General features: G+C 55.8%; 1 protein-coding gene across 1 annotated transcript in view; it reads left to right on the top strand.

Annotated features, from left to right (window-relative positions):
* Positions 1–349: 349 nt before the first annotated feature.
* RNF212 (ring finger protein 212) overlaps positions 350–21,731 on the top strand; it is a 34,618-nt gene continuing 13,236 nt past the window's right edge. Inside the window, exons 1-8 of the mRNA XM_073891294.1 lie at positions 350–480; positions 3,552–3,613; positions 10,931–11,005; positions 15,027–15,083; positions 15,674–15,732; positions 17,339–17,385; positions 17,478–17,538; positions 18,528–18,573. Of these exons, the coding sequence (XP_073747395.1) occupies positions 372–480; positions 3,552–3,613; positions 10,931–11,005; positions 15,027–15,083; positions 15,674–15,732; positions 17,339–17,385; positions 17,478–17,538; positions 18,528–18,573 (516 nt within the window). The 5' untranslated portion in view covers positions 350–371. The remainder of the gene's footprint in view (positions 481–3,551; positions 3,614–10,930; positions 11,006–15,026; positions 15,084–15,673; positions 15,733–17,338; positions 17,386–17,477; positions 17,539–18,527; positions 18,574–21,731) is intronic.

The raw sequence follows: 21,731 nt of genomic DNA, 5'->3' as shown, positions 1-21,731 counted from the left end.
CACACACACACACACACACACACACACACACACACACACACACACACACACACACACACACACACACACACACACACACACACACACACACACACACACACACACACACACACACACACACACACACACACACACACACACACACACACACACACACACACACACACACACACACACACACACACACACACACACACACCCCGGTTGGTACCGTCCAGCACGGGTTTTGGCGGGAGCCGTGCGGCTCTCCCGTGCGCAGGCGCGGGGTGACCAGCTGCAGTCTGCGCAGGTGCAGAAGCTCGGCAGGCGGCTTCCGGGCTGCGCGTGCGCGGCGCGTGGGCCTGGGCTGCGCTGCGGCGGAGCGGTCGGGCATGGCCGGCTGGGTGTTCTGTAATCGCTGCTTCCAGCCGCCGCACCGCACGTCGTGCTTCAGTCTGACCAACTGTGGCCACGTGTACTGCGACGTCTGCCTGGGCAAAGGTGAGGGCGGGCGCGGCCCCCAGACCAGGCCTGCGTCCCCCCACCGCGGGCGCGGGGCGGCGGGGCCCGCGGGAGGTGGGCGGAGCGCGCGGGTCCCCTGAGCCCCGGGGATGCGGCCCTCGCTGCCCTTCCGGAAGGCGGCGTGAACCTAGTCCCCGGGACGAGGTGCTCGGAAAGCGCAGCGCAGGGCCCGGGGGGCGCGTCCTCGCCTGGCCTCGCGCAGGCGCGCCGCCGGGGGCAGAAGGAAGCGGGGACGGGCCCGCGGAGCTCGGGGGGCTGCAGGAGAGCCGGCGGCCGCGGAGGCCAAAGCGTGCTTGCCGGGGTCCCTGGGTTGGCGGCATGATCAGAGGCGTATTTTTCTTTGTACGGGACGTTCTCATTGACGTATAAAAAAGAAAAAGCGCGTGAATGCAAAGCACAGTGAGTTTTCCAGAGTGAATTCACCTGTGAAAGCAGCCTGCAGGGTAAGGCAGTAGCGTCCTCGGCGGTCACCGCTGTCCCGAGGTCCGGCGTGTGGCTCACCGTGAATGATCTGAACACTCCGCAGGAGGATCGGCCGTGCCACACGAGCTCCTTCTGTGTCCCGGGGTGAGGCTCGGGGCCCACATCGGGCGCGGAGGTTCTGGGGGGGCAGCTGAGTATACGGGTTGGGAGTCAAGACAGCCGGGAGTACGCTGGGGAATTAGCACATAGGTAGCAGTCGAAGGTACTGGAGTGAGGAGAGGGCCGAAGGCAGAGGGAGCTAGGGCACAGTGTCATGTGGGAAGAGCGTTCCTTTAGGCGGTGGAGGTAGGAGAAGGTGGGGGAAGAAGGCAGAGCTTGTGGACTTGGCGTCCCAGGGCAGGGTCAGAATTGGAACCCCCCCCGGAGTTGGTGGTGTGGGTGAGCTTGGGTGAGAACGATGCAGGGAGGTCTGTGTTCTCAGTTTTGGGGGACTGGTTCATGGCCCCGGGCAGGCTGATTCCCGCGTACCTCTGGCTCTTTTTCTGAAGCACGGTCGGGTAGCCCAAGGTCATTCCTCCAAAAAGCCACCAATGCTGGGACACACAAAAAACAGTGGAAGGGCCTGAGGGTGGAGCACTGACCACAGCTCCTTAGCTGTTTAGTGACTGTGACTCAGGGGTAAGCCCTCCTTAAGCTTTGGTATACATCCTTCCAGACTTTTTCCTATGGATACAGATTTCTACAACAAAAATGGTACTGTGTGTATACCAGTTTTAGTTCCCTGAGTTTATTAATAGGACATGGATCTCTTTTCACATTAAAGTAAGTCTGTATCATCATTTTTAAGGCTGCATAATGTATCTTTTAGTTGCCGTGCCATGATTTATTTAACTGATTCCCTACTAAGAGCTCTGCGTATTTTCTAATATTTTGCTGTTAAGCACCACTTGTTCACTTACGTGGTTTTTTCCTTTGGGATATCCGGAAGGGTGGGGGTGCTGCGCTCGGGTGTGTGCATTAGCACTTAGGACTAGGCACCCCAGAAAGGTGGCTGCTCCCTGTCCCCAGCGTGGATGGCCGGCATTTTCGTTCCGTGCATTAGCGTCAGTCTGCACTTTGGCCAACTACTCATTTGGGCCCTTTCACACCTTTTATTGGCGCGCTTATATTTAATAGGTTTGTAAGCACTGTTTGTGAACGTCAGTTTGCCTGCGCATTAGCTGCAGATGGATCCTGTCTTTGTCAAGTCTCTTCTTCCCTGCCTTCAGTGCAACTCGTGGATTTTTAGGAGCCAGCTCTGTTCATCTTTGACTCCATGGCTTCTGGCGGTAGTGGTGCCCCGAGGGATCTTGTCCAGAATCCCCAGGAGAGACATAGAGGGCGGGAACATACTGCTGAGGGTGGGTGCTTTCAGAAGAGGGCCCCTTGAACATGTTTGTAGGGATGGAGGAAAGGGGACAACTCTGGAGGCTGTTGGAAGGGAACCCCGTCTTTCTCCACAAGGACCCCATCCCATGTGCTGTGGGGATGAAATGAGATGAGACAGAGGAAGAAAGCAGAGGGAGTTGAGTTGTTCCGTGGTAAGTGGAGGAGAGGCAGGAAGATTGAGGTAGGTCATGACTTTTTTCTTGGTAACTGAAGGGGGGCCTGTTTGAACACCCCCCACAGGGAATTGGTGGGGTAACACCCAAGAAAAATGGAGGGTTGCCCAGCAGTGTTGCAGTTCAGCAGTGCTGGAACCAAGTCTGTGAATCCACTTCTCAGTTAAGTGATTGTTTCCCTGGTTCTTGGCTGCACTGGACCAGAAGAGGGGGAGACAGAGAGGCCGGGGTTTGGGCTGGGTGCGCTGCTTGGCAGGACGAGGGTGCAGTATTCCCTGGCCGGCTCTGGGCTCCAGGCTGGTTTGTGAGAAAGGGAAGCTCCGACGCGTGGGGATGGGGCAGAGCCCAGGATGAGAGGCCCTGCTGCCCCCACTCAAGGCGTTTTCCCGCGACACCCGGGGGCTCTGGTGCCGCATGGGGGCAAGGGAGGAAATGCAAGGCTACCCTTAGCAGCCAGCCACACGGAGGGTGGTGGGAGTGGAGAAGAAGGTGGTGCAGTAGGTGGGCCTGGGCCAGAGACCCCGGAGAAGAGCAGGTAGGACGTTAGCCCTGTGCTCTCGGGCCAGGCGCTGCCCTAGGGGCAGCCAGAGCTCAGCAAGTACAGAGCACCTCCCCAGTGAACTGTCTCCTGTCTTGCAGAGGTGAGGCCGAGGGGGCTGAACAAAGCCTTTACTTCATCTCTTAGATGGGGTGCAAGGAGCTGTTTTCATTTTGAATATTAAAAAAATTTTACTTAGGATATCACTACAAAATCTAATTGTAAGAAAATCTGAGATAGATTTAAGTTTGAGTGTTGTTGATCTTCACAAGCACTATTTTGGGGCATATTGACAAAACAGGAAAAATGGATTATTCGTTGAATAAATCTTTTCAACTCTGTCCACGTGCACAGTCTTACCATTTTCTGAACGTGGAAAATGTAAGTGCTATAATTCTGTATTATTTTGAAGAAATATTGTAATTTGAAGCCTGCACTTAAATTCAAAAGCGCTACTCACTATAATAAAGTTTACTTTTCTTTCATAGGTGGCAAAGACAAGTGCTTGATTTGCAAAGTCCCTTGTCGCACGGTTTTACTTTCAAAACACGTAAGTTGAAATATCTATTATTTGGATATTAATCAGTGTTTTTTTTTAGTTCAGGATTCAGTTTTTAGTCATTTGGGAGGGGTCTGAAATTTTCTTTCATTTTGCTAGGTTAATTAGAAGATCTTACAAGATTTCTGAGTAAAGTACAGTTAGGATTTGGTTTTGAATACCTCATACAACTTTCTTTCTTAACCATAGATTGGCCCTATGAGTAGTTTGCTGTGCTGTGTTCTGGGAAATGAAGATAAGTTGAGTAGGTTTCTTCAGCACAGTACAAGCTCCTTAAGAAGGAGATAGAGTTTGGATTTCCATGGGGGTCGTATCTAATTAAGAGGGTTGGAGGAAAGGAAGTTTAAAGTGGGTTACTGTTGTAGTAGGCTTAAAACAAGGTCTTTTGTCCTCTCTATGAAATACATCAGTGTCACCTGTTTGCTTTAAACTTAGTTGCAAATAATTTTTCTCTTTATACTTAGGTTCTAAGGTACGTATTTGATCTGATGTTTTAATCTATAACAATCATTTTTTGCTGATTACACATATAATACAAAGTCACACAAGACTTAAATGATACAGAAGATTATAATGGAGAAAAATCTTGTTTCCCACAGATATCCACAAGTAGGGGTATAGTTACTGCTCTGTGTGTTACTGTGACTTATTTTTTTTTTACAAAATGGTGTTTTCTCAGTTGACTTGGTATTTTTGGCACACCCACACTCTGAAAAGACTGCATAGCATTTCAGTGTTTTGCTGGGGGGAGGGTGGTTTTTCATTGTTTCAGTTTTACGGTGAATATTTTTTTACTGTGTTTCTGCATATGTATAAGAACATTTCTGTAGCATAAATTCCTAGCAGTGGAAAAATAAGGGCACAGATTTAAGTATTTAAACTTAATAGAAAGCGCCTTATTTCCCTTAAGAAATGTGCCAGTTTAAACCCTCGGCCATAGAGCCAGGTTCTGCTGGGTCGCGCAGCGGGTCGGGCTTGCCTTTGAGGGAGGGGGTGCCCCGGCCTTTCCCTGCCCTCCTGGGCCCTACTCTCCATTCATCTCTTTTCTCTTTTCTTTCCTAGAAGTGTATTTAGAGAGATCTGTTTCCTGCTGTTTCCTGCTGTTGTACATCACTTGGAGCATTGTTTTTATCATTTCTAGATAGTCTTTAATCTCTCTTTTAACTTCCTTTTCGACTCGGGAATTATTCAGGAGAGGGGTGCCTGGGTGACTCGGTTGGTTAACTGTCTGCGTTTGGCTCACGTCACGATCCCGGGGGGTCCTGGGTTCGAGCCCCGCGTCGGGCTCCCTGCTCAGCGGGGAGTCTGCTTCTCTCTCTCCCTCTGCCTCTGCCTCTCCACCTGCTTGTGCTCTCTCTCTCTCTGAAATGAATAAATAAAATCTTAAAAAAATTATTCAAGAGAGTGTTCTTTAATTTCTAAGAGGTTAGATTTTATCTCTATCATTTTTGTGGAAAATTTTTAATTTTATGTCTTTGTGACCAGAGAATATGGACATATGGTTACTTTTTTTAATTGTCAAGATTTTCATTGTGCCTTAATACATAGTAATTGTTAATATTCTACACATGCTTGAAAAAGTATGTATTCTTTTGTTCTCTGTACGTGTGAGAGAGTGACGTTCACGGCACTGTCGCTGTCCTGCACACCCGCATTCTGTAGGCGCTTCTAGCAGTCTCTCCGGGACCCCGCTCCGTTCTCCATGGGCCACATGAACGCCCTCCGCCATTCTTCCTGCTTTCCCTCCTGCTCCCTGGAATCTCTTCTCAGCTGCATCCAGAGGGATCTGCCAACGTGGGTCATGTGTCCCAGCTTCCTGGGAGTAAATTCATATCCCCTCACGCCCGTGGCTCTGTGGCCTGGCCTCTGGTGGACACCTGGTCCCCTGGCCGGCGACTCTGCCCCGCCACTGCCCCTGGGGCCAGACAGCTTCCACCTCCCCCCTCACCCACTGCCTTTAGGTCTCTGCCTACGGTTCTGTGTGACCATACCTTCCCTGACCTGTGGCAGGAAGGACACTTGATATCACGGCACGGTGTAGGTGCGTTTGCATGCACACGCATCTGTGTGTGCACATATGGGAAGTAAGTTTCACCAAACAACTCCTATCCTTGCTAAATGCAGTGCCCCTGATGGTTTCTATTCTGACTGGGTTTTTTGTTGTTGTTAAAACCAAACACACTGTAACAGGCTAAGCTGATTTCCTGGGACCTGCAGTATGAAAGTTGCCCACACCTGCTCCTTTAGCTTCACACACAGGGCACCACTTATATTTCTTAATTTGTCTGTCATTGAAAAGGGCCGTCACTGTCGCACACACAAAATAGTACACCGCCTTATCTGTCAGGTGGTAGTGGTGAGGGGACAGTGCAGACTGAAGCTGGGGAGCCTGCAGGAACCTGGGAGGCAGGCAGGTCTGCAGGACAGAGCCTCTGGTGAAAGCAGAGAGCAGAGCAGAAAGGTGTGTGGACAAGAGGGGGTTGCACTTCGACTGCAGTTGGCAGGTTCTCCAGCAGAGATGGAGAGGGGATGGCTGCAGCAGAGGGCTGCAGTGGGGAGGCGCTGAACCCCGGAGAAGCCAGTGGTGTCTGGGACCTGGAGGCCATGAGTGGTCAGGGCACTCATCCTCATGCCCACTTCACGTAGGGCCCTGGGGAACTGGGAGAGGAGGAAGAACCCCCAGTGGGCAGAACCGGGGACTGGAGCTGGCTAGACCAGAGGCTCTCCTAGACAGCAGAGGCCTGTCTAATGAAGATGGCCCCAGGGCAGGAGCCCCAGGACACCCACCCACAGGGTCTCTGTGACTGCTCTGTTCTCTTGACTTCCCCCTGACCTTTGAGGGGTGGATTCACTTGTCTGCCCCAGGCCCCAGGTCAGAGGTTGCTCACGGTGGGAACGGGCCTAGTTCCTAGGATGCAGCCCGGATCAGGACCTGCAGGACAAGACCACATGCCTGCTAGGACATGGGTTTGGTATGAACTCAGAGATGGGGCATTTGGGGGGGTGACTTTTCTGGGTAAGAGAAGAGAGAAATAGACACCAGCCACTGGAACAGACTGGCCTGGCTGGGAGCTGTCCTTGGCCCTGCTGCCCTTCTTTCTGGGCCCCCAGCTAGACTCCATCTCCCCACCTGCTTCCCATGAGCAACGCCACTCCAAACCTGGCTCCCAAAACAATCTCCTGGAAAGCCCCCAACTCAGCCAAGTGGATGCTGCTGACCCAGCAGGGCAGAGCTGCTGGGCCCTGAATGGAAGGCCATCCACCGAGTCCAGCCTTCTGCTAATGTGTGGGCGGGTAGTGTCCCCCTTGAGCCACTGAGGTTGGGAGCTCTCTGTTGCACAATTAGCCCAAGTCCTTTGCGTAACTTTTGGAATCAGTTTCTTTCATCAGTTTCCAGACACAAGGTCTCTTGGGTATGCACTTCATCGATAATGTGGGTAAAATTGACGTCTCTACAACGTGGACTCTCCAGTCCATAAGCGTGGCACGCCTCCGTTTACTTAGATGTGCTCTAGTTTCAGTAACTAACAGTAACAGTTTTCTGCATAGAGGCTGTGTGTATCACTGTTCGCTTCACCCTCGGGTATTGATTTGGGATGCTGCCGTACTCATTTCTTTTTTTTTAAAGATTGTATTTATTTATTTGAGACAGAGCACGTGAGAGGGGGAAGGGTCCGAGGGAGAAGCAGACTCCCCGCCGAGCAGGGAGCCCGATGCGGGACTCGATCCCCAGACTCCAGGATCATGACCTGAGCCGAAGGCAGTCGCCCAACCGACTGAGCCACCCAGGCGCCCTGCCATACTCATTTCTTAAAATGTCATCTTTTTAGTGCTTATTGCTGGTGTATAAAAATTGGTTGATTTTATTAGCTTTTATCTGGTGACCATGCTAAAGTCACCTGATGCTACTGGCCGATCTGGAGCTTTTTCTAGACCCTCTCTATGTACAACCATATCATCTCTAAGTGTTTAATCTCTGTCATCCCTCCCGTTCTTACTCTCTGCCTTCTTGTTTCTCCTTTGCATGTCAGGCATCTTTTGTCTCTTTCTGATTTCAGGGTGGAGCTTCCAGTGGAGTATTCATGTGCACCTTGGGTTTCTTGCTAAGGTTTATCATGAGCCATGTTGGACTCTATCAAGTGGCTCTCTGTAAATATCAAGGTTATCATTTGATTTTTCTCCTTTATTTTGTTGATGTAAATTGCATTTATTTTTAGAATTTTAAACCCAGAGTACAATTCTTTTAAAGATTTTATTTATTTATTACTTTAGAGAGACAGAGTGTGTGCGCACATGTGAGTGGCGGGGCGGGGCAGGGGGAGAGAGAGAATCTCAAGCGGACTCCGAGGAGAGCATGGAGCCCGATGTGGGGCTCGATCTCATGACCCGGAGATCGTGACCTGAGCCAAAACCAAGGGTTGGACGCTCAGCCAACTGAGCCACCCCGGCGCCCCTAAACCCCACAGTAGAATCTTAAACACTGTAACTTGGTTGTGACGCAGTATAGCCTATATGGGCAGAGGGATTTGGGGGTTTTGCACCTCTCTTCATGTGAGAACCGACCTGTAACTCTCCTTTCTTACAATGCCATTTTCAAGTTTTGGTGAATCAGGGTTTTGCTGACTTAATAAAAGGAGTTGAAAATTCTTTCATTTTTCTCTTCTCTTGCAGATTTTTTTTAAGATTGGGATCATTCAGAGAATGTACGTTAGAATTCATGCCTGACACCATCTGATCCTAGAAGGCTTTTTGTGGGGAGGTTTTTAACTTGGGTTTTAATTTTTTAATTAGATATGGGACTCTTCAGAGTTCCCAATTCTTGGGTCAGCTTAAGTGAGTGGTCTTTCTCTAGGAGTTTGTGCACTTCATCTGAATTTTCAAGTTTCTCATCGTCAGTGTGTCTGCGGCCATCTGTATTTTCAGGGTCTGTGAGATCCGTAGTGATGCTGCTTTGTCATTGTAATGATGGTTGTTGTGCCTTCTCTCTTTTTTCTTCAACAGTCTTGCCTGGTTTTATTGACTTTTTATCAGTGTTCTCAGAGAACTAGTGTTTCTCTTCACTTTACATTTGTTCTCAGCTGTGTTCTTACCATTTCCTTTCTTCTTTATTCCTTGCATTTAGTCTGTTCTGTAAGATGGGTGCTTCCGTCTGCTCCTAGCCTCTCCCTCCTGGCATTTATGCTGTGGGGCTGGGGCATCCCTCTCTTTGCCCTTGCCTGCGTTGTGTGTGCTTGGCTATTTTACATTTTTACTGTCTTTCACTTAGAAATAATTTGAAATTTCTGTTCAATTACTCCCATGACCTGTGTGTTTTCTGAAAGTATATTGACTTAGAAATATTTGGGGATTTTTAGTTATTTTTACTGACTTTTATTGAAGTCTAATACAGAAAAGTGCACAGATACAAGCCCGTGGCTCTGGGAATCATTTGTGACCTGAACGTGTCCCCCACTCAGACCAAGACAGGGTTCATTTCTGTGACCCCAGAGACCATGGCATGGCCTTGACCTCCTGAAGTCCCGTATGCAGTAGATCTTCCTGCCGAAGCAAGGGTCTTTGTCCCCACTACCCTGTTGGTGGGTGGTGTCGTTCTGTCTGCGTGGAGCCCCACAGGGCAGCTAGTGTGCGGTCACCGCTGGGATCTGTGGTTGCCCCACATGCTCCTCACTGGCTCCTGAAACCCCTGCTCCCACCGAGGAACCATTTCCTACCTGAAGGCAGTGCCTTCTGTTGATGTCAAATTTCTCTGGTTTTTGTCTGTCTGAAAAGGGCCTCTTTTTTTTTTTGCCTCTATTTTGAAGCATATTTTCACTGAGCTTAGAATTCTTTAATGGACATTAATGTTTTTCTGGTGCTTTGATCATATTCCTTCCTTGTTTGTCTGTCTCCGTCCACAGTGTGGCTGTCCTGTGTGTGATGACAGTTGTCTGCGGAGTTGTGCTGCTTGGCTTCACAGAGATGGCGCAGCCTGTGCAGTGGGGGCCTTTGTTAGACTGGAGAACCCTTGTTTGCTCTGTCTCCACAGCCTCCGGTGCCACTGGGGCCTCTGCCACGTGTAGAATGCTTGAGTCCTCTCTCAGAAGGCAGTGGACCCTAACAGACCAGTCACAGCGTTTCCAGATGCTTGCAGTTCTGGTCCATGGAGCTCTTCATCTAGTTGGGGGTCATCTGTGTGTGTGTAACGTATCTTTACAGACAGGCATGGTCCCCACTTGCTGAGCACCAGGCTTGGCCACGCTTCTTGGGGGAGCTCTGCATGGCCCTCAGGGAAGGCACCGTTTCTGCTGGCCTCACTGGGAGGACGGAGGCTCGGAGACATCAGGCCACGTGCCGGGGTGGCAGGTCTAGCTGACGCAGAGCAGGGCTCACACGAACCTGGAGGCCCCGGGCCCTGTCTGTGGGCCATGCCGCCCCGTGTGCAGTGGTCTGTCCAGGCAGCATTGTGCGGGGACCCCCGCCGTCCTGACGCCACTCCAGCCCCCTCATATCCCAAAGCCAGACCTGCTCCTGGCCCCTGCACTGTCCCCACCAGAAGGCCCTGGCCCTTCAAGGTACAATTCCCAGTTTCTACCACTGACCTAATTTAGTTTCACTGTTGTTTTAGTGGAGTTTGGGGTCACAGATGGCCCCCAAACCGCCGTCCTGACGTTCATGACTTGTTTACAGTCCAGACCAAGACCAGACAGGGGGTCGCCGAAGGCTCTTCCTGCACCTTTTCGGTCTGGTGTGTGTCCCAGCTGTTCCTTCTGGTTGATGGCCACTCCTCCCAGACGCCTGCCGCAGGACGGCTGCTGCCCGGGCTTTTATTGCTGCTGTGGTCAGGGGAGGAGGCAGGGCAGGTCTGCACTAGGGGTTGGAAGTAGGCAGACACTGTTCCTTCAACCCTTACGTGTTTAAGTACCTTATGTTTGCTTGCTGAGTATCTTGCACATACTTGTGATTGGTTGAAAGTGTTCTCCTCGGCTTTTTTCCTTCCTCTGAGTTCCGTGTGTCTCCACCATGAAAGCCTGGCTTTGACGGCGTCCTTCCGAGGAGGGCTGTGTCTCACCGCAGAGATGAGCCCCTGTGGTCAAGGCCACTCTGCCCTCCAGTGGGTGCCCAGAGCCCCTTAGCACCGCCCTTCAGTCCTTGGACTGACCGACCGCCACAGCAGCCAGGACACAGGCGAGCCTCCCAGGCCCCCTGGAGATGGTTGGTGGGGTGCTGATTGTTTGTGTCGTCTGTGGCTGATTGTAGATGTTTCTCCACGGTGTTTGTATGCCCGTGTTGGAAGCAGTAACACGGACCCCAGCTTTCCTTCCCTTTCAGACCGACGCAGATATCCAGGCGCTATTTATGGGCATAGACGGCCTGTGTCAGAAGTACTCCAGAGAGACCTGCCAGGTGAGCTCTACACGTGGCTTGCTCAGTGTGACCCCCGTCCGTCCGCCTCGCCTCAGAGACTCGGTGTTGTGATAACCTCAGAGGAAGAGAGGGTGTTATAAGCTCTGGAGACCAGTCCCTCCTATAAGGTTCTCGGCCTCCCATGGCTGCCCTCGCTGAGACGAAGCCATTGGCTGTGTTTGGTTGTTGCTGCTGTGTGCGGGGATACAGCTGTCGTTTGAACCTCATGATCTGGGACAGGCCTGACGGTTCGGGTTTGCAAGGGCCCCAGATCGAGCCTGCGGGCTGCTTCGTGAGGCTGTCCTTTCTGAGGGTCATGGTCCACGTGGGCATATGCTCTCCCCTGGCTCCCGGGGTGCCTGTCTTCCTCCCAGCCCCGCTCCCCTCACCTCGCCTGCCCCGCCCCCACATCTCACCTGCTGCCCCCCCTCCCTCTAGTGTTGTGAATCCGTGCTCACCCCACATCCCGCCCCAGACGCCTGGCCTCCCGGCCGTCCCTGGACAAGGTGCGGGCCGCCGTTCTGTCCACGAAGCCACTTGGGAGAGAAGGGAGCCCTCCAGCCCTCAGCCATCCTGCTTCTCCCTGTTAACGCTGAGCCCCCTGCGGGCCGCCTCCCACCTACCCTCTGGGGGAGGAGGCCGAGCGGGGCAGCATCCAGGAGCTGCCTCCAGCTAGGACCTTTCCCCTGGGGCAGCAGGCCGAGGGAGAGCAGTACCCACCCTGACCGTTCTGGGCCGGTGCCAGCCCCGCCGAGACCTCCCCTCCTCTGCACGGCCACTCTCCAGCAGTGACAAAGCCAGAAGCCCCACGGTGTCATGGCTGTGCCATCTATGTGTAGCCCCATAGTCACACACACATGCCCCAGAAGCTGCCCACGATCAGGCTTGGGAGGTCCTCAAACCCATGGCATTCACAACCACGGGCAGCCCTGTGCTTACAAGAGTCTCACCAAGGACATGGAGTTTCCAGACGGCTCCGCAGAGCGTGCGCCCGTGCAGGGGTGGGGGGTGGGCTGCGGAGGCAGCTGCCAGGGACCTCCCTCACACCTCTGGGCCGCACGTCCCATGGCCACGTGCCCATCTGTCCGGGTGTGAAGTGGAGTTTCCAGAGGCCTCACGACAGGATATCGCATCATCATGCACGTTAACATACTGGGCTTGTTACTCTTGAATGAATTGATACGTATCGTAAATTCCTCTCGGTATTACTTCTAGTAGGGAAGCATTGACGGAGCAAACCTGCATCAACAGTAATTTTAAGAGCGTAAAGCCACCCTCAGGCCATGGCACGAATGGGTGTCAGAACCACAGCAGGTGGGTCCAAGGAAGCGGTCAGGAGGTCACCCTTCCTGATCTAGTTTGGAAGAAGCAGAAATCCTCCTTCCCCTGAGCACCTCCCTGAGCCAGGGCTGGCCCTCATCAGTCAGTCAGAGCGTGGACACGTGGCTGCCCCTCAGGAGGATGCACCCACAGGGTGGCAGGCGCCCCGAGCTGTCCCACAGCTTCCCCTGCCCATCACAGGGACCACCAGAGAGGGTGTGTACATGCTCAGCTCCTGGTCTGGGCTTCCTCAGCCTCCGCCCTTCATAAAAATCTCACAAAACGGGTGCCGCCTCCGTGCAGGAGGGCACTCTGTACCAGATGAGGGTCATGGCCCTTTCACATTTCGTTCTGCTGGTGTCCACATCCCTTGCCCTGGTCAAGGCCGCAGCAACTCAGCCTGAGGGGCCTGACACCCTGGAGTCCTGGAGGCTGGCCCCTGCCTGGTACAGGTGGGTGGCATATGGCCACAGGGGTCCACGCTGCCCCTGGACTTGCACCAGGCCCCTCGGGACTCAGCGTCCCATCCACAGGCCCCTCTCCCGGCTCAGCTCTGCCTGTGGCCCGGTCCCTGCTGTGGCCTCAGTGCGTTGTCCTGTCTGTGCCAGCCACGGAGGCCTGCACGCTTGGTCTCTGCCTGTCCTCTTTTAAGAACAGCCACAGGCCCGTCCACAAGTCCTGCTGAGCCCCAGCTCTTCTGAGGTCAGGCCCACCTGCCAGCGTGGACACAGCCCTGCTCCTGGACGCTGCAGGTGGGCCATCCTGTGGTCACTTCCAGATGCTCCTGCTTTGTCTCTCAGAGTGGACCCTGCACCAGGACACGAGGTTTAGGGGTTGGTGTGTGACAGGCTCTTCCTGCCGCGGGCACAGAACCTGTTGAGGGATGAGACCAAGCAAACAGACTGTCGGCCCAGTCCTGGCTGAAGGCGGCTGTGGGCGGGGGGGTGCCTCTAGATCTGCCAGAATGCCTCCCCACTGTGCACAGCCCCCGCCTCCAGTCTCGGACCCAGCTGGCCCTTCTGTCCCCCAGCACCTCACCCCCTCCTGGGAGCCAGACCTGAGAGCTGTCGCCGAGCAGCAAGGACATTTCTGGGATGTGGCCTCATGAAGACGCAGATGCCCATGGGGGTGACATTGCAGGCCCCTCGTGGTGCCCCCACCACAGACTAATGCTCCAGGCAGACCCTGTGTCCATCGGCCCTTGTCTTGTGGAGCAGGGGCCCCATGTGGTGTGTCCTCCAGACCCCCGAGGCTGTGGAATCCCTGGGAAGATGCAGGAGGATAGGAAGAGACTGTCACTCCTGACCGTGGTCCTGTCTTCTGGAGGTGGCCCAGGCCCTAGAGGAGGCACTGAAGACCTGCTGGGGGCTGGCCGTCCAGTCCATGGTGGTTTCTCCCTCGGTCTGTGCTAGCCCAGTGAGCCTGGGGACAGCACCAGCCGCCCTTCGTGTCTGTCTGCTAAGCAGAGTCCTGGGGTACACTGATGGGGTGTAGGACCTAGAGGGTGCTGTCTTCACATCCCAGTCCTGCAGGAACCCTGCCCGGGGGGCAGCAGAATCAAGTTTTAGCGGTTACAGTGTAGTGTTCCCAGAGGGGAGGCATCACTGAAAACTTCTCTTAGGGCGCCTGGGTGGCTCGGTCAGTGAAGTGCCTGCTTCCAGCTCAGGTCATGATCCCGGGGTCCTGGGATCGAGCCCCGCATCCCCGGGCTCCCTGCTCCGTGGGGAGCCTGCTTCTCCCTCTGCCCTTCCCCCTGCTTGTGCTCTTGCTCCCCCCCGACAAATTAAATAAATAAATAGAACTTCCCTTAATGTGGGGTGGCGCTCTCCTCCCCTGAGTAAATCACAGATCACTGTTTCTGATTTAGTTGGTGTTCTCAGGAACCTACCGCAGATGTGGAAATTGGGGCCCGTCTAAATGGAAGAGCAGAGGGCGCCTGGGTGGCTCAGTTGGTTAAGCGACTGCCTTCGGCTCAGGTCATGACCCTGGAATCCCGGGATCGAGTCCCACATCGGGCTCCCTGCTCAGCGGGGAGCCTGCTTCTCCCTCTGACCCTGTCCCCTCTCATGCTGTTTTTCTCTCTCTAATAAATAAATAAAATTTAAAAATAAATAAATAAATGGAAGAGCAGAGGTGGTCCCAGGTGCAGTGGGCCCTGGGGGTCCAGAAAAGGTCCCTGGGCTCTCTGGGCCCCACTTGGCGCTGTGCCCTCTCAGCCAGCCCCATCCACGTAACATGTCCAGGGTGTTCCCCGTGGGTGCTGTTTGGTCAAGAGGCTGTCCCGTGATCCAGTTGCTGCGGCCAGAGGGATGATGGTACACTGCGATTGGCCCACTGGGTTGTGTCCCGTCCCATGGCGAGGCCCTGAGCACCACTGAAGCTGCAAGCAAGGGGCGTGGTGCAGCCCTTGTGGCCTGTGTGACCTTCATGTGGAGCACGCTGCCTCCGCTCGCACGTGCATTTGGGCACATGCCACTGCACACACAGCTGGAACGGCTGTACCGAGCTCTGCTCCAGGCACAGGGTGGCAGCCAACAGAGCCCACGCCTGGACCGGCGGCGGGCGGGCAGGGGGACGGTATAGAGAAGCGGAGTGTGCTTGTGTCTGCACCAGAGGTCCATCCCAAACCCTGACTTCCGGGACAGCGTGCATGGTAGCAGCCCGCGCCAGTGCCGGCAGCTGACACATACTCTCTTCTCAGATTGCAGAATTTCAAGAAAAGCACAGAAAGAGACTCTTGACCTTCTATAGAGAAAAGGTAACTCCCGTGACTTGCTGCCTAGTTAACCCAGGCCGTGTCCCAGGCGGCGGGCGCCTGGCTGGCACCTGTCCTGCTAACCCACAGCCCCGCGTGGGTTCTCATCTGTGATTGGCATGTGGCCGCTTGGGGGACCCAGCCATGGTCACGGGGGCAGTTACACTTTGCGACAACACTGACCATGAACATCCCCACAGCTCATCAGGCACTTTTCCACACATAGCAGCTGTGGGGTTGCCCTGGGGAAACCTTACAAAAGGACATCAAGATGCCTGTTTGCCCTATAAACACCCTCCTCTACATGGAAGGAGAGCAGAGCTTTGGTGAAAGCGGCAGTGTTCATCTAGTTTCGCATCTGGGGTGTAGACAGCTCAGAGGAGCACCAGGGCGAGGCTGCTTGCTGAGGCTGGGCTACACTGCACGGCTTCGCGCTGCCCAGACAGCTTCCCAGCGCTGGCTCCCGGGGCCCCCGACGGCCTACACGCAGTGCAGATTTACCCCGAAACAGCGAGAGGGCAGCTCCTGTGGCGGCCACGTTCTGATTCTCTCCGCCCAGTCTGCCTGATAACCAGAAGTCTGATTGTGTTTAGATCACAAAGCTGGAGGAATCCCTTCAGAAGTCAGTGCTGCGGATGGAACAGCTTCAGAGGTGAGTCCTCTCCACGGGCACACCCGGGGCAGCTGAGTGCTGCCCGCTTGGCTGTCTGACCTTGTAAGACCTTGTACTTTGATTTACTGGAAGCTTCTGTCAAAGCAAAAGTGCAGTGGGAAGCAGAGAGAGCCGTGAAAACACACAGGACTGGCTCCCCTGGGGGGGCTCCCCAGAGGGTCCTGGGGCTGAGGGGCTCCCCTGCCCACAGCCTGGGGCCTCCCCTCTGCCAGGAATCATGGCGCCCGTGACAGTGAATGCGTGCAGCCCATGTGTCCATCTGTGTGGGGCCCGAGGTCTGCCCTAGGGCAGCATCCACCCGGCCCCCTTACGGTCCACAGCACCTTCTGTTCTGTGAGACAGACTGTGGTTCTCTCAGGTGTGTTAACACGGGGACTCTGTGAAAGCCCCAGTTTGCCAGGTTGCACGTTAGGTTAAAGTCTGCAGAGTCAGTGGCCCTGGGGAGCTGCTGTCCACCCAGCTGGTCACGTGTGCAGGGGTGACCCACACACTGCAGGGGGATGCTTGCTGCCGGGGGGCCCTGGGCAGCTGGAAGCTACGTGGCCACCACGGGGCCTGTCTGGGGTGAATGGGCCGCCACCAGCCGGCACCAGGGTGAGGGTGTGCTCTGGGCTCCACACACTCCGGGGAGATCCAGCCCCCGGCCGGCACAGCAGTGGAGGTCCCGAGAAGCCAACCTAGTGGTGAGGCCCTGCTCCGTCCGAGTCCAGGGAGTGCCCACGTGGGGTCACTCGGATCGTCCTCCTTGGTGTACAAGTGCCTTTCTTTCTGGGGAACCGATCTGCAGCCACTGTCTTTCCCCGGGCTGCTCCCGTGCGGCCCCTGGTCCTGCTTCTGTGCTCAGCTCTGCGCTGCACACCTTTTCCGCCTTGGGTTCATTTTGGCGGCTCAGTCTTGCGTTTCTAGAAGGTTCCTGGTCCTTTTGGCCGTTGTGGCGGTAGCTTATTTTTGTCCCCATCTTCTGTTCAGGCACATCACAGGCAGTGTGTCTCCCACACCTGACTCCTGAGAGTCCAGATCTGCCTGTTCTCCCCGGGGCTCTCGAGCCAGGTGGAGCCTTTCTGGCCTGGCTGGGGCGGGGTCATCCTGCTGGCTCGCTCCGCGCGTCCCTGGCTTGGGGGAGGACACCCTCACCCAGACCGCTGCCCGCGCGCGAGGAACAGAAGTCATGCAGCGCGGCGTTCACAGGGGGGCGTTGGGGGGTTCGGCTCTGTTGCAGTGCCGTGTCCTGGGGAGGGCGGCACAGAACAGACATGTGTGAGCCAGTGCCCTCGGAGGTGCTGGGTCGCCACAGCGCAGACGTCTGCCTGCCCCTACCCCCTGGTCAGTGAGTCACTCGGCAGGTCTTTGTCGAGCACCTGCTTGTTCCCAGCACTGGGCACTGGCAGGTCAGAGCGAGCGCAGGCCACTTGCCTGTCCTCAGGGGGCTGCTCTGGGTGGAAAGTGAGGCTGGCAAGGGATGGGGGGCCGGGCGGGCGGGGAGCCTCTGACTGTTTGTCGTCTTCTACTTCAAACTGGAATGAATTACGTGGGAGTAGACGTTTATGGTTTAATTAACACCTTCTCTCCATCTGTTTCGTATGAGATTGTCACAACAAACAGCTTTCGGCGCAATAAAAACTCCAGTTTCAAGTAAGTAACACGGGGCCTGAACGGGGAGGGGTATGAGGAGCCATGCAGCGGGGCTGCCTGAACGCGGCCTAACGCTCAGACCCCCACCACAGCTCCTTCAGCAAAGCCAGGCGGACACCCGCTCCTGCCCCCTGACTCGTCCGCCTCTGACAGGTGTGTGCCTGGTGGGGACGTCTGAGGGCCCCTGAGAGTCACACAGCCCCTCCTCTGACACACCTCCGGTTCTCCTCGGCCCCCCCCACCCTGCAAGTCCCCTGATGCTGGACGCCCAGCAACACTTAGCACAGGACTCGGGAGCTTGGGCCTCCCTCCAGCTCCTCCGTGCCCTGCAGAGCCTCACGGGCACAGCCCCGGAACCAGGTGTGTGGTGCAGGCGGGCCCATCAGAGATCCGTCCTCACAGTCATCCTGGTTGGTCGGGGGCCATCCTGCACCCGTGCTGGGCTGATGGGCGTCGTCGTCCCTGGGACTCCGATCTGGGACCGAGATGGCCAGGCTGGGGGAAGCGCTTGGAAACGAATGCAACCAGAAAACGGGACAGGAGACCACAGCTGTGCTGGTGGCATGACTGGGGACCCTGACCCGCCCTGGCTGATGGGAGCTGCACCCCTCACCATGGCTCTTCCCTGAGACAGTTGGGGTTGAGTCTGGGTGCAGCACCGGACCTTTCTGCCGCAGCTCACGTTCGGCGGGCGCACGGTTCACTCCCCTACCCTTCCTTTGTCCTTTCTGCCGTTTCCCTCCTGCGGGGCTGCCCCGACGACACTTCCCTGTCACACGTGGGCTGAGTAATTAGGGGACTAACATTTAGGAGCACCCATTGTGTAAAACGTGTCGGTCAAGCAGTAAGCGTTAAGGAAAGTAGACGAGATGTTCCTGCTTGCACTGCAGGAGGTTTGGGCCTGAGTTAGAGGGGCAAGGACACGGCTGGCCCACGGAAGAAGGAGAGTGTGGGCCGAGGAGTGGAGCAGGGGCTCCAGAGTGGGGCCAGGGCCCAGTGGAGAAGCGTGCCCATGTGCGCCTGGCTGACAGACCATGGGCAGCCAGTGAAGAGCCCGATGCACGAGCAGACAGAGTGTGGGCCTGGATGGGGTGTGGACGTGACCCGGGCTCACTAAATGTATCCCACTGTTCATTTAACAGAGTGGAGTCCATGCAGGTTGACCATACTCCTTCCCCAATGAGAAAAGTAAGTACACCTGTTCCCTGTGCTGCTCGTCTCCCACACAGCACACAGTTGTGGTTTTCCTCAGCGCCAGGATACATGAGCGTTTGTGTGATGGATGGATCACAGTGGGGTCTCTTGTCGTGTGCTGGGCTGAGGGGTGAGCAGGTTGGGGTGTGGTTTATAGAGTAGGTCCTGCGTGACCCTGCGGGGAGCGGGGCCGGGACTATGAGGCACAGGGAGCAGGCAGGTGGGTAGGATGACGTGATGCTGTGTGGTCAGGGTCAGCCCTGTCCAGCCAAGTGGAAGCGTGAAGGCTCTGAGAAACAGAGGAGAGAAACCAGAGCAGAGGAAGCTCAGGGCCCCAGGCCTGGCCCAGGCAGAGCATGGCCAGACTGCCCCCTGGCCAGACGCGGGCAGCTCAGGAAAGGAGTGGGGGAGCTGGTCCCCAGGGGGAGGCTCCTGGGGCCCGGAGAGGGAGCGACCAGGTCAGAAAAGTGGCTCGAGCAGTGCGCGGCTGGTTGGTGCACACGGACTCGTCAGTGTTGGTGACTTAACCGACACAGCGCCTAGTGCTTCTTGTTTGCAGTCTTCTGGTCGCCCTGGGAGGTGCACACTGGTGTTCAGGCTGCTTAGTGAGTAGTGCTCATTTCCAAGGGAGCCGTCCTGGAGCCATATGAAGGAGGAATCTGGATTCCAGGATGAGCAGGTGGGAATGCAAAGCCATTCAGAGCTAGGATGGAGGAGACAGCCCAGTCCCTGGCAGCTGGTGCCGGCGTGTGCCTCCTCCCCTGCACATCTCCAAGCCCCACGTCACGTCCTGGATGGAGACTGAGGGTGCACCTCCTCCCTGCCCTCTGGTCCCAGCACCCCGCACTGCCTGCTGGCCTTTGCTCCCCAGCGGCTGGACCCTGAGCCTCACCCCCGTGTGGCCTAGTTTTGGAGATCAGAGACTGACAACCTAAACTGATCCGTGTGTCACTGGGTGTTACAGCTGAGGGACCAGAACGTGGGTAACTGTCTTGAAATTGCAGGGTGATGTCCTGGGCCAGTGGGAGCTCGTGCTGCCATCAGGGGCAGGTGGGGGATGGTGGGATTTTGCACAGACATCTCCGGGAGACAGGTGTCCAGGATGGAAATGAATGGGTGCACCTGTGTCCAGAGACAGGCTGCCAGAGCAGAACGCATAGGACACTGTCTACCCTGTCGATCCCTGCCCGGCCGCCCCGCCAGCCCTGGGAGTGGGCGCCTGTGAAGGCACCTTGGCTCGAACTGCTGTGCACACCCAGCGGGGGCAGGGTGAGCGCTGTCTCCTGGCAGACCCAGGGCGGTGCAGTGGCCTGCAGCAGGGGGCGGGGGCCGCACACACTCCTCCAGGGGCGTGAGAACAGGGCTCCGGCCAAGCGAGGGGCGCTGCCTGGTGTTTCTGGCAAGGTGAGTGGCCATGGCCACGGGGGAAGCAGAATGAGGGCACCACAACCAGCGGAGAAGATGCCATGCCCACCCTACAACACCTCAAGCAAGCAGCCAGGGGTCAGCTGCCGGGGCATGGCCTTTGCCGGTCCTGGCGGGCCTTGTCCTTGCTCCTCCACTGCCCAGCGCTGAGCCTGGGGTCCTGGGAGAAAAGGCGACCGAGGCAGAGCCTGCAGGTGGACAGGGTGATGATGGCACCTCACACGTGAACCCGACTTCCTGCCGGGGACTCAAAAGCATCAAGTGAACACGTTCTGTAACTCACGAGTTCATGAGCGAAGCCAGTAAAATGTGAATGCCAGCTTGAAAGAATCCTGAGAACAAACACACGTCAGCCGTCGAGGATGCAGAAACAAGTGCATGAATGTGCTGACACATAACCAGCAGCTTCCACGTGGCAGCCCAGGCGGGCACGGTGGCTGTTGTCACGTGACTTCAGGACCAGGAGACCCCGACCCCGCGGCAGCAGACACCCTGGTGGGAAGCTTTGCACATCCATAACCGCCTGACACCGGGGCGTCCTAGATCTTTCTAGAGTGTTTATTCTCTCACAGGAAAAACCCTCCACTGAGCAAGTTGTGAGTAGAGGGAGAGCTATAAAGCTGTATTTGATTCAGCCCCTGAGCCGGGCCGGGTCTGCCTGGGGCCGGTAGGCGGCCCGTGAGGAAGCCTGCCCGGGAACGCCTGCCATGTGCGGAGTGCGCTCTTCCTTGGAACCGTCTGCCCTGCACTGTCTTCTCAGATTTCCTGTGAACTCCTCACCGCCCTGTAGAGCCACCCCCTAAATGCAGCCTGGCGTGGGACACCTCCCACGGGAGCTGTGGCTTCCTCGTGCTGGTGCAGGCCGGGTCTGTGCCTGCTCTGCTCGGAATGGGCCTTTGACCGGGGCCCAGGGAGATGGCCGGAGTTCTGCGTGCGGCTGAACACAGCAGCGAACATCCCGATCCTAGGCAGTAACTCCAGTCATGCTCCGGAAAATGGGTCCTCACGGGCCCTGTCCTGGTACCTCTGACTCCTGGTACGCATGGCAGCACCTGTCACCCTGTGGCCACATAGCCAGGCTGTGCGTCTGTGCTACGGCCACCACCCTGGGCAGTCTGGGTCTTTGTATCGTTTTAGCTTCCCCTGTTACTGATTTCTCCCTAGAACAAATAGAAATCCTGTCTTAGTAGGAGCTAGGGTGAGAAAAGACAAGTTACCCAGTTCTAACCCAACTTAGTAATTTTTGCCCGTGTTCTATGATGATAATTTTTCTGGTGTTGCAAATACTCTGTCAGTTTAGAACTGGACGGAGGTGGGGGTCAGGGGCACAGTCCCATGGGAGGTTGTGAGCGGAGCAGGTGCAAAGGGCTGCCGGGGCGCATGAGAGCAGTGGGCATCTGGAAATCCTGACTCGGTGGGTGGCCACGTAACGGGGAGCCCTGGGGAGGGTGGACAGGCCAGGTACTCTTGACTTACGCTGAGCGCAGCAGCAAAATGGCACAGTTGCCAGGACTGGCCCAGAAGTAGTGGGACCAGAGCACGAGCCCATAGGGGGACAGCTGCAGCCAACCCACCATTCCCAAGGATGGCCGGGAAAGACGCTTCAACTTGGGAAGCTCTGTCCTGGTGAGAGCATGCGGTCAGTGGGTGAGAGCGTGCTGTCCTGGGTGTGAGCATGCCATCAGTGGGTGTGAGCATGCTGTAAGTGGGTGTGAGCATGCTGTCCT

The sequence above is a fragment of the Callorhinus ursinus genome, unplaced genomic scaffold, assembly GCF_003265705.2.
Source record: "Callorhinus ursinus isolate GAN/ISIS: 27379988/994484 unplaced genomic scaffold, GSC_fseal_2.0 scaffold4, whole genome shotgun sequence".
Classification (NCBI taxonomy): domain Eukaryota; kingdom Metazoa; phylum Chordata; class Mammalia; order Carnivora; family Otariidae; genus Callorhinus; species Callorhinus ursinus.
This window is presented reverse-complemented; position numbering and strand designations above follow the sequence as displayed.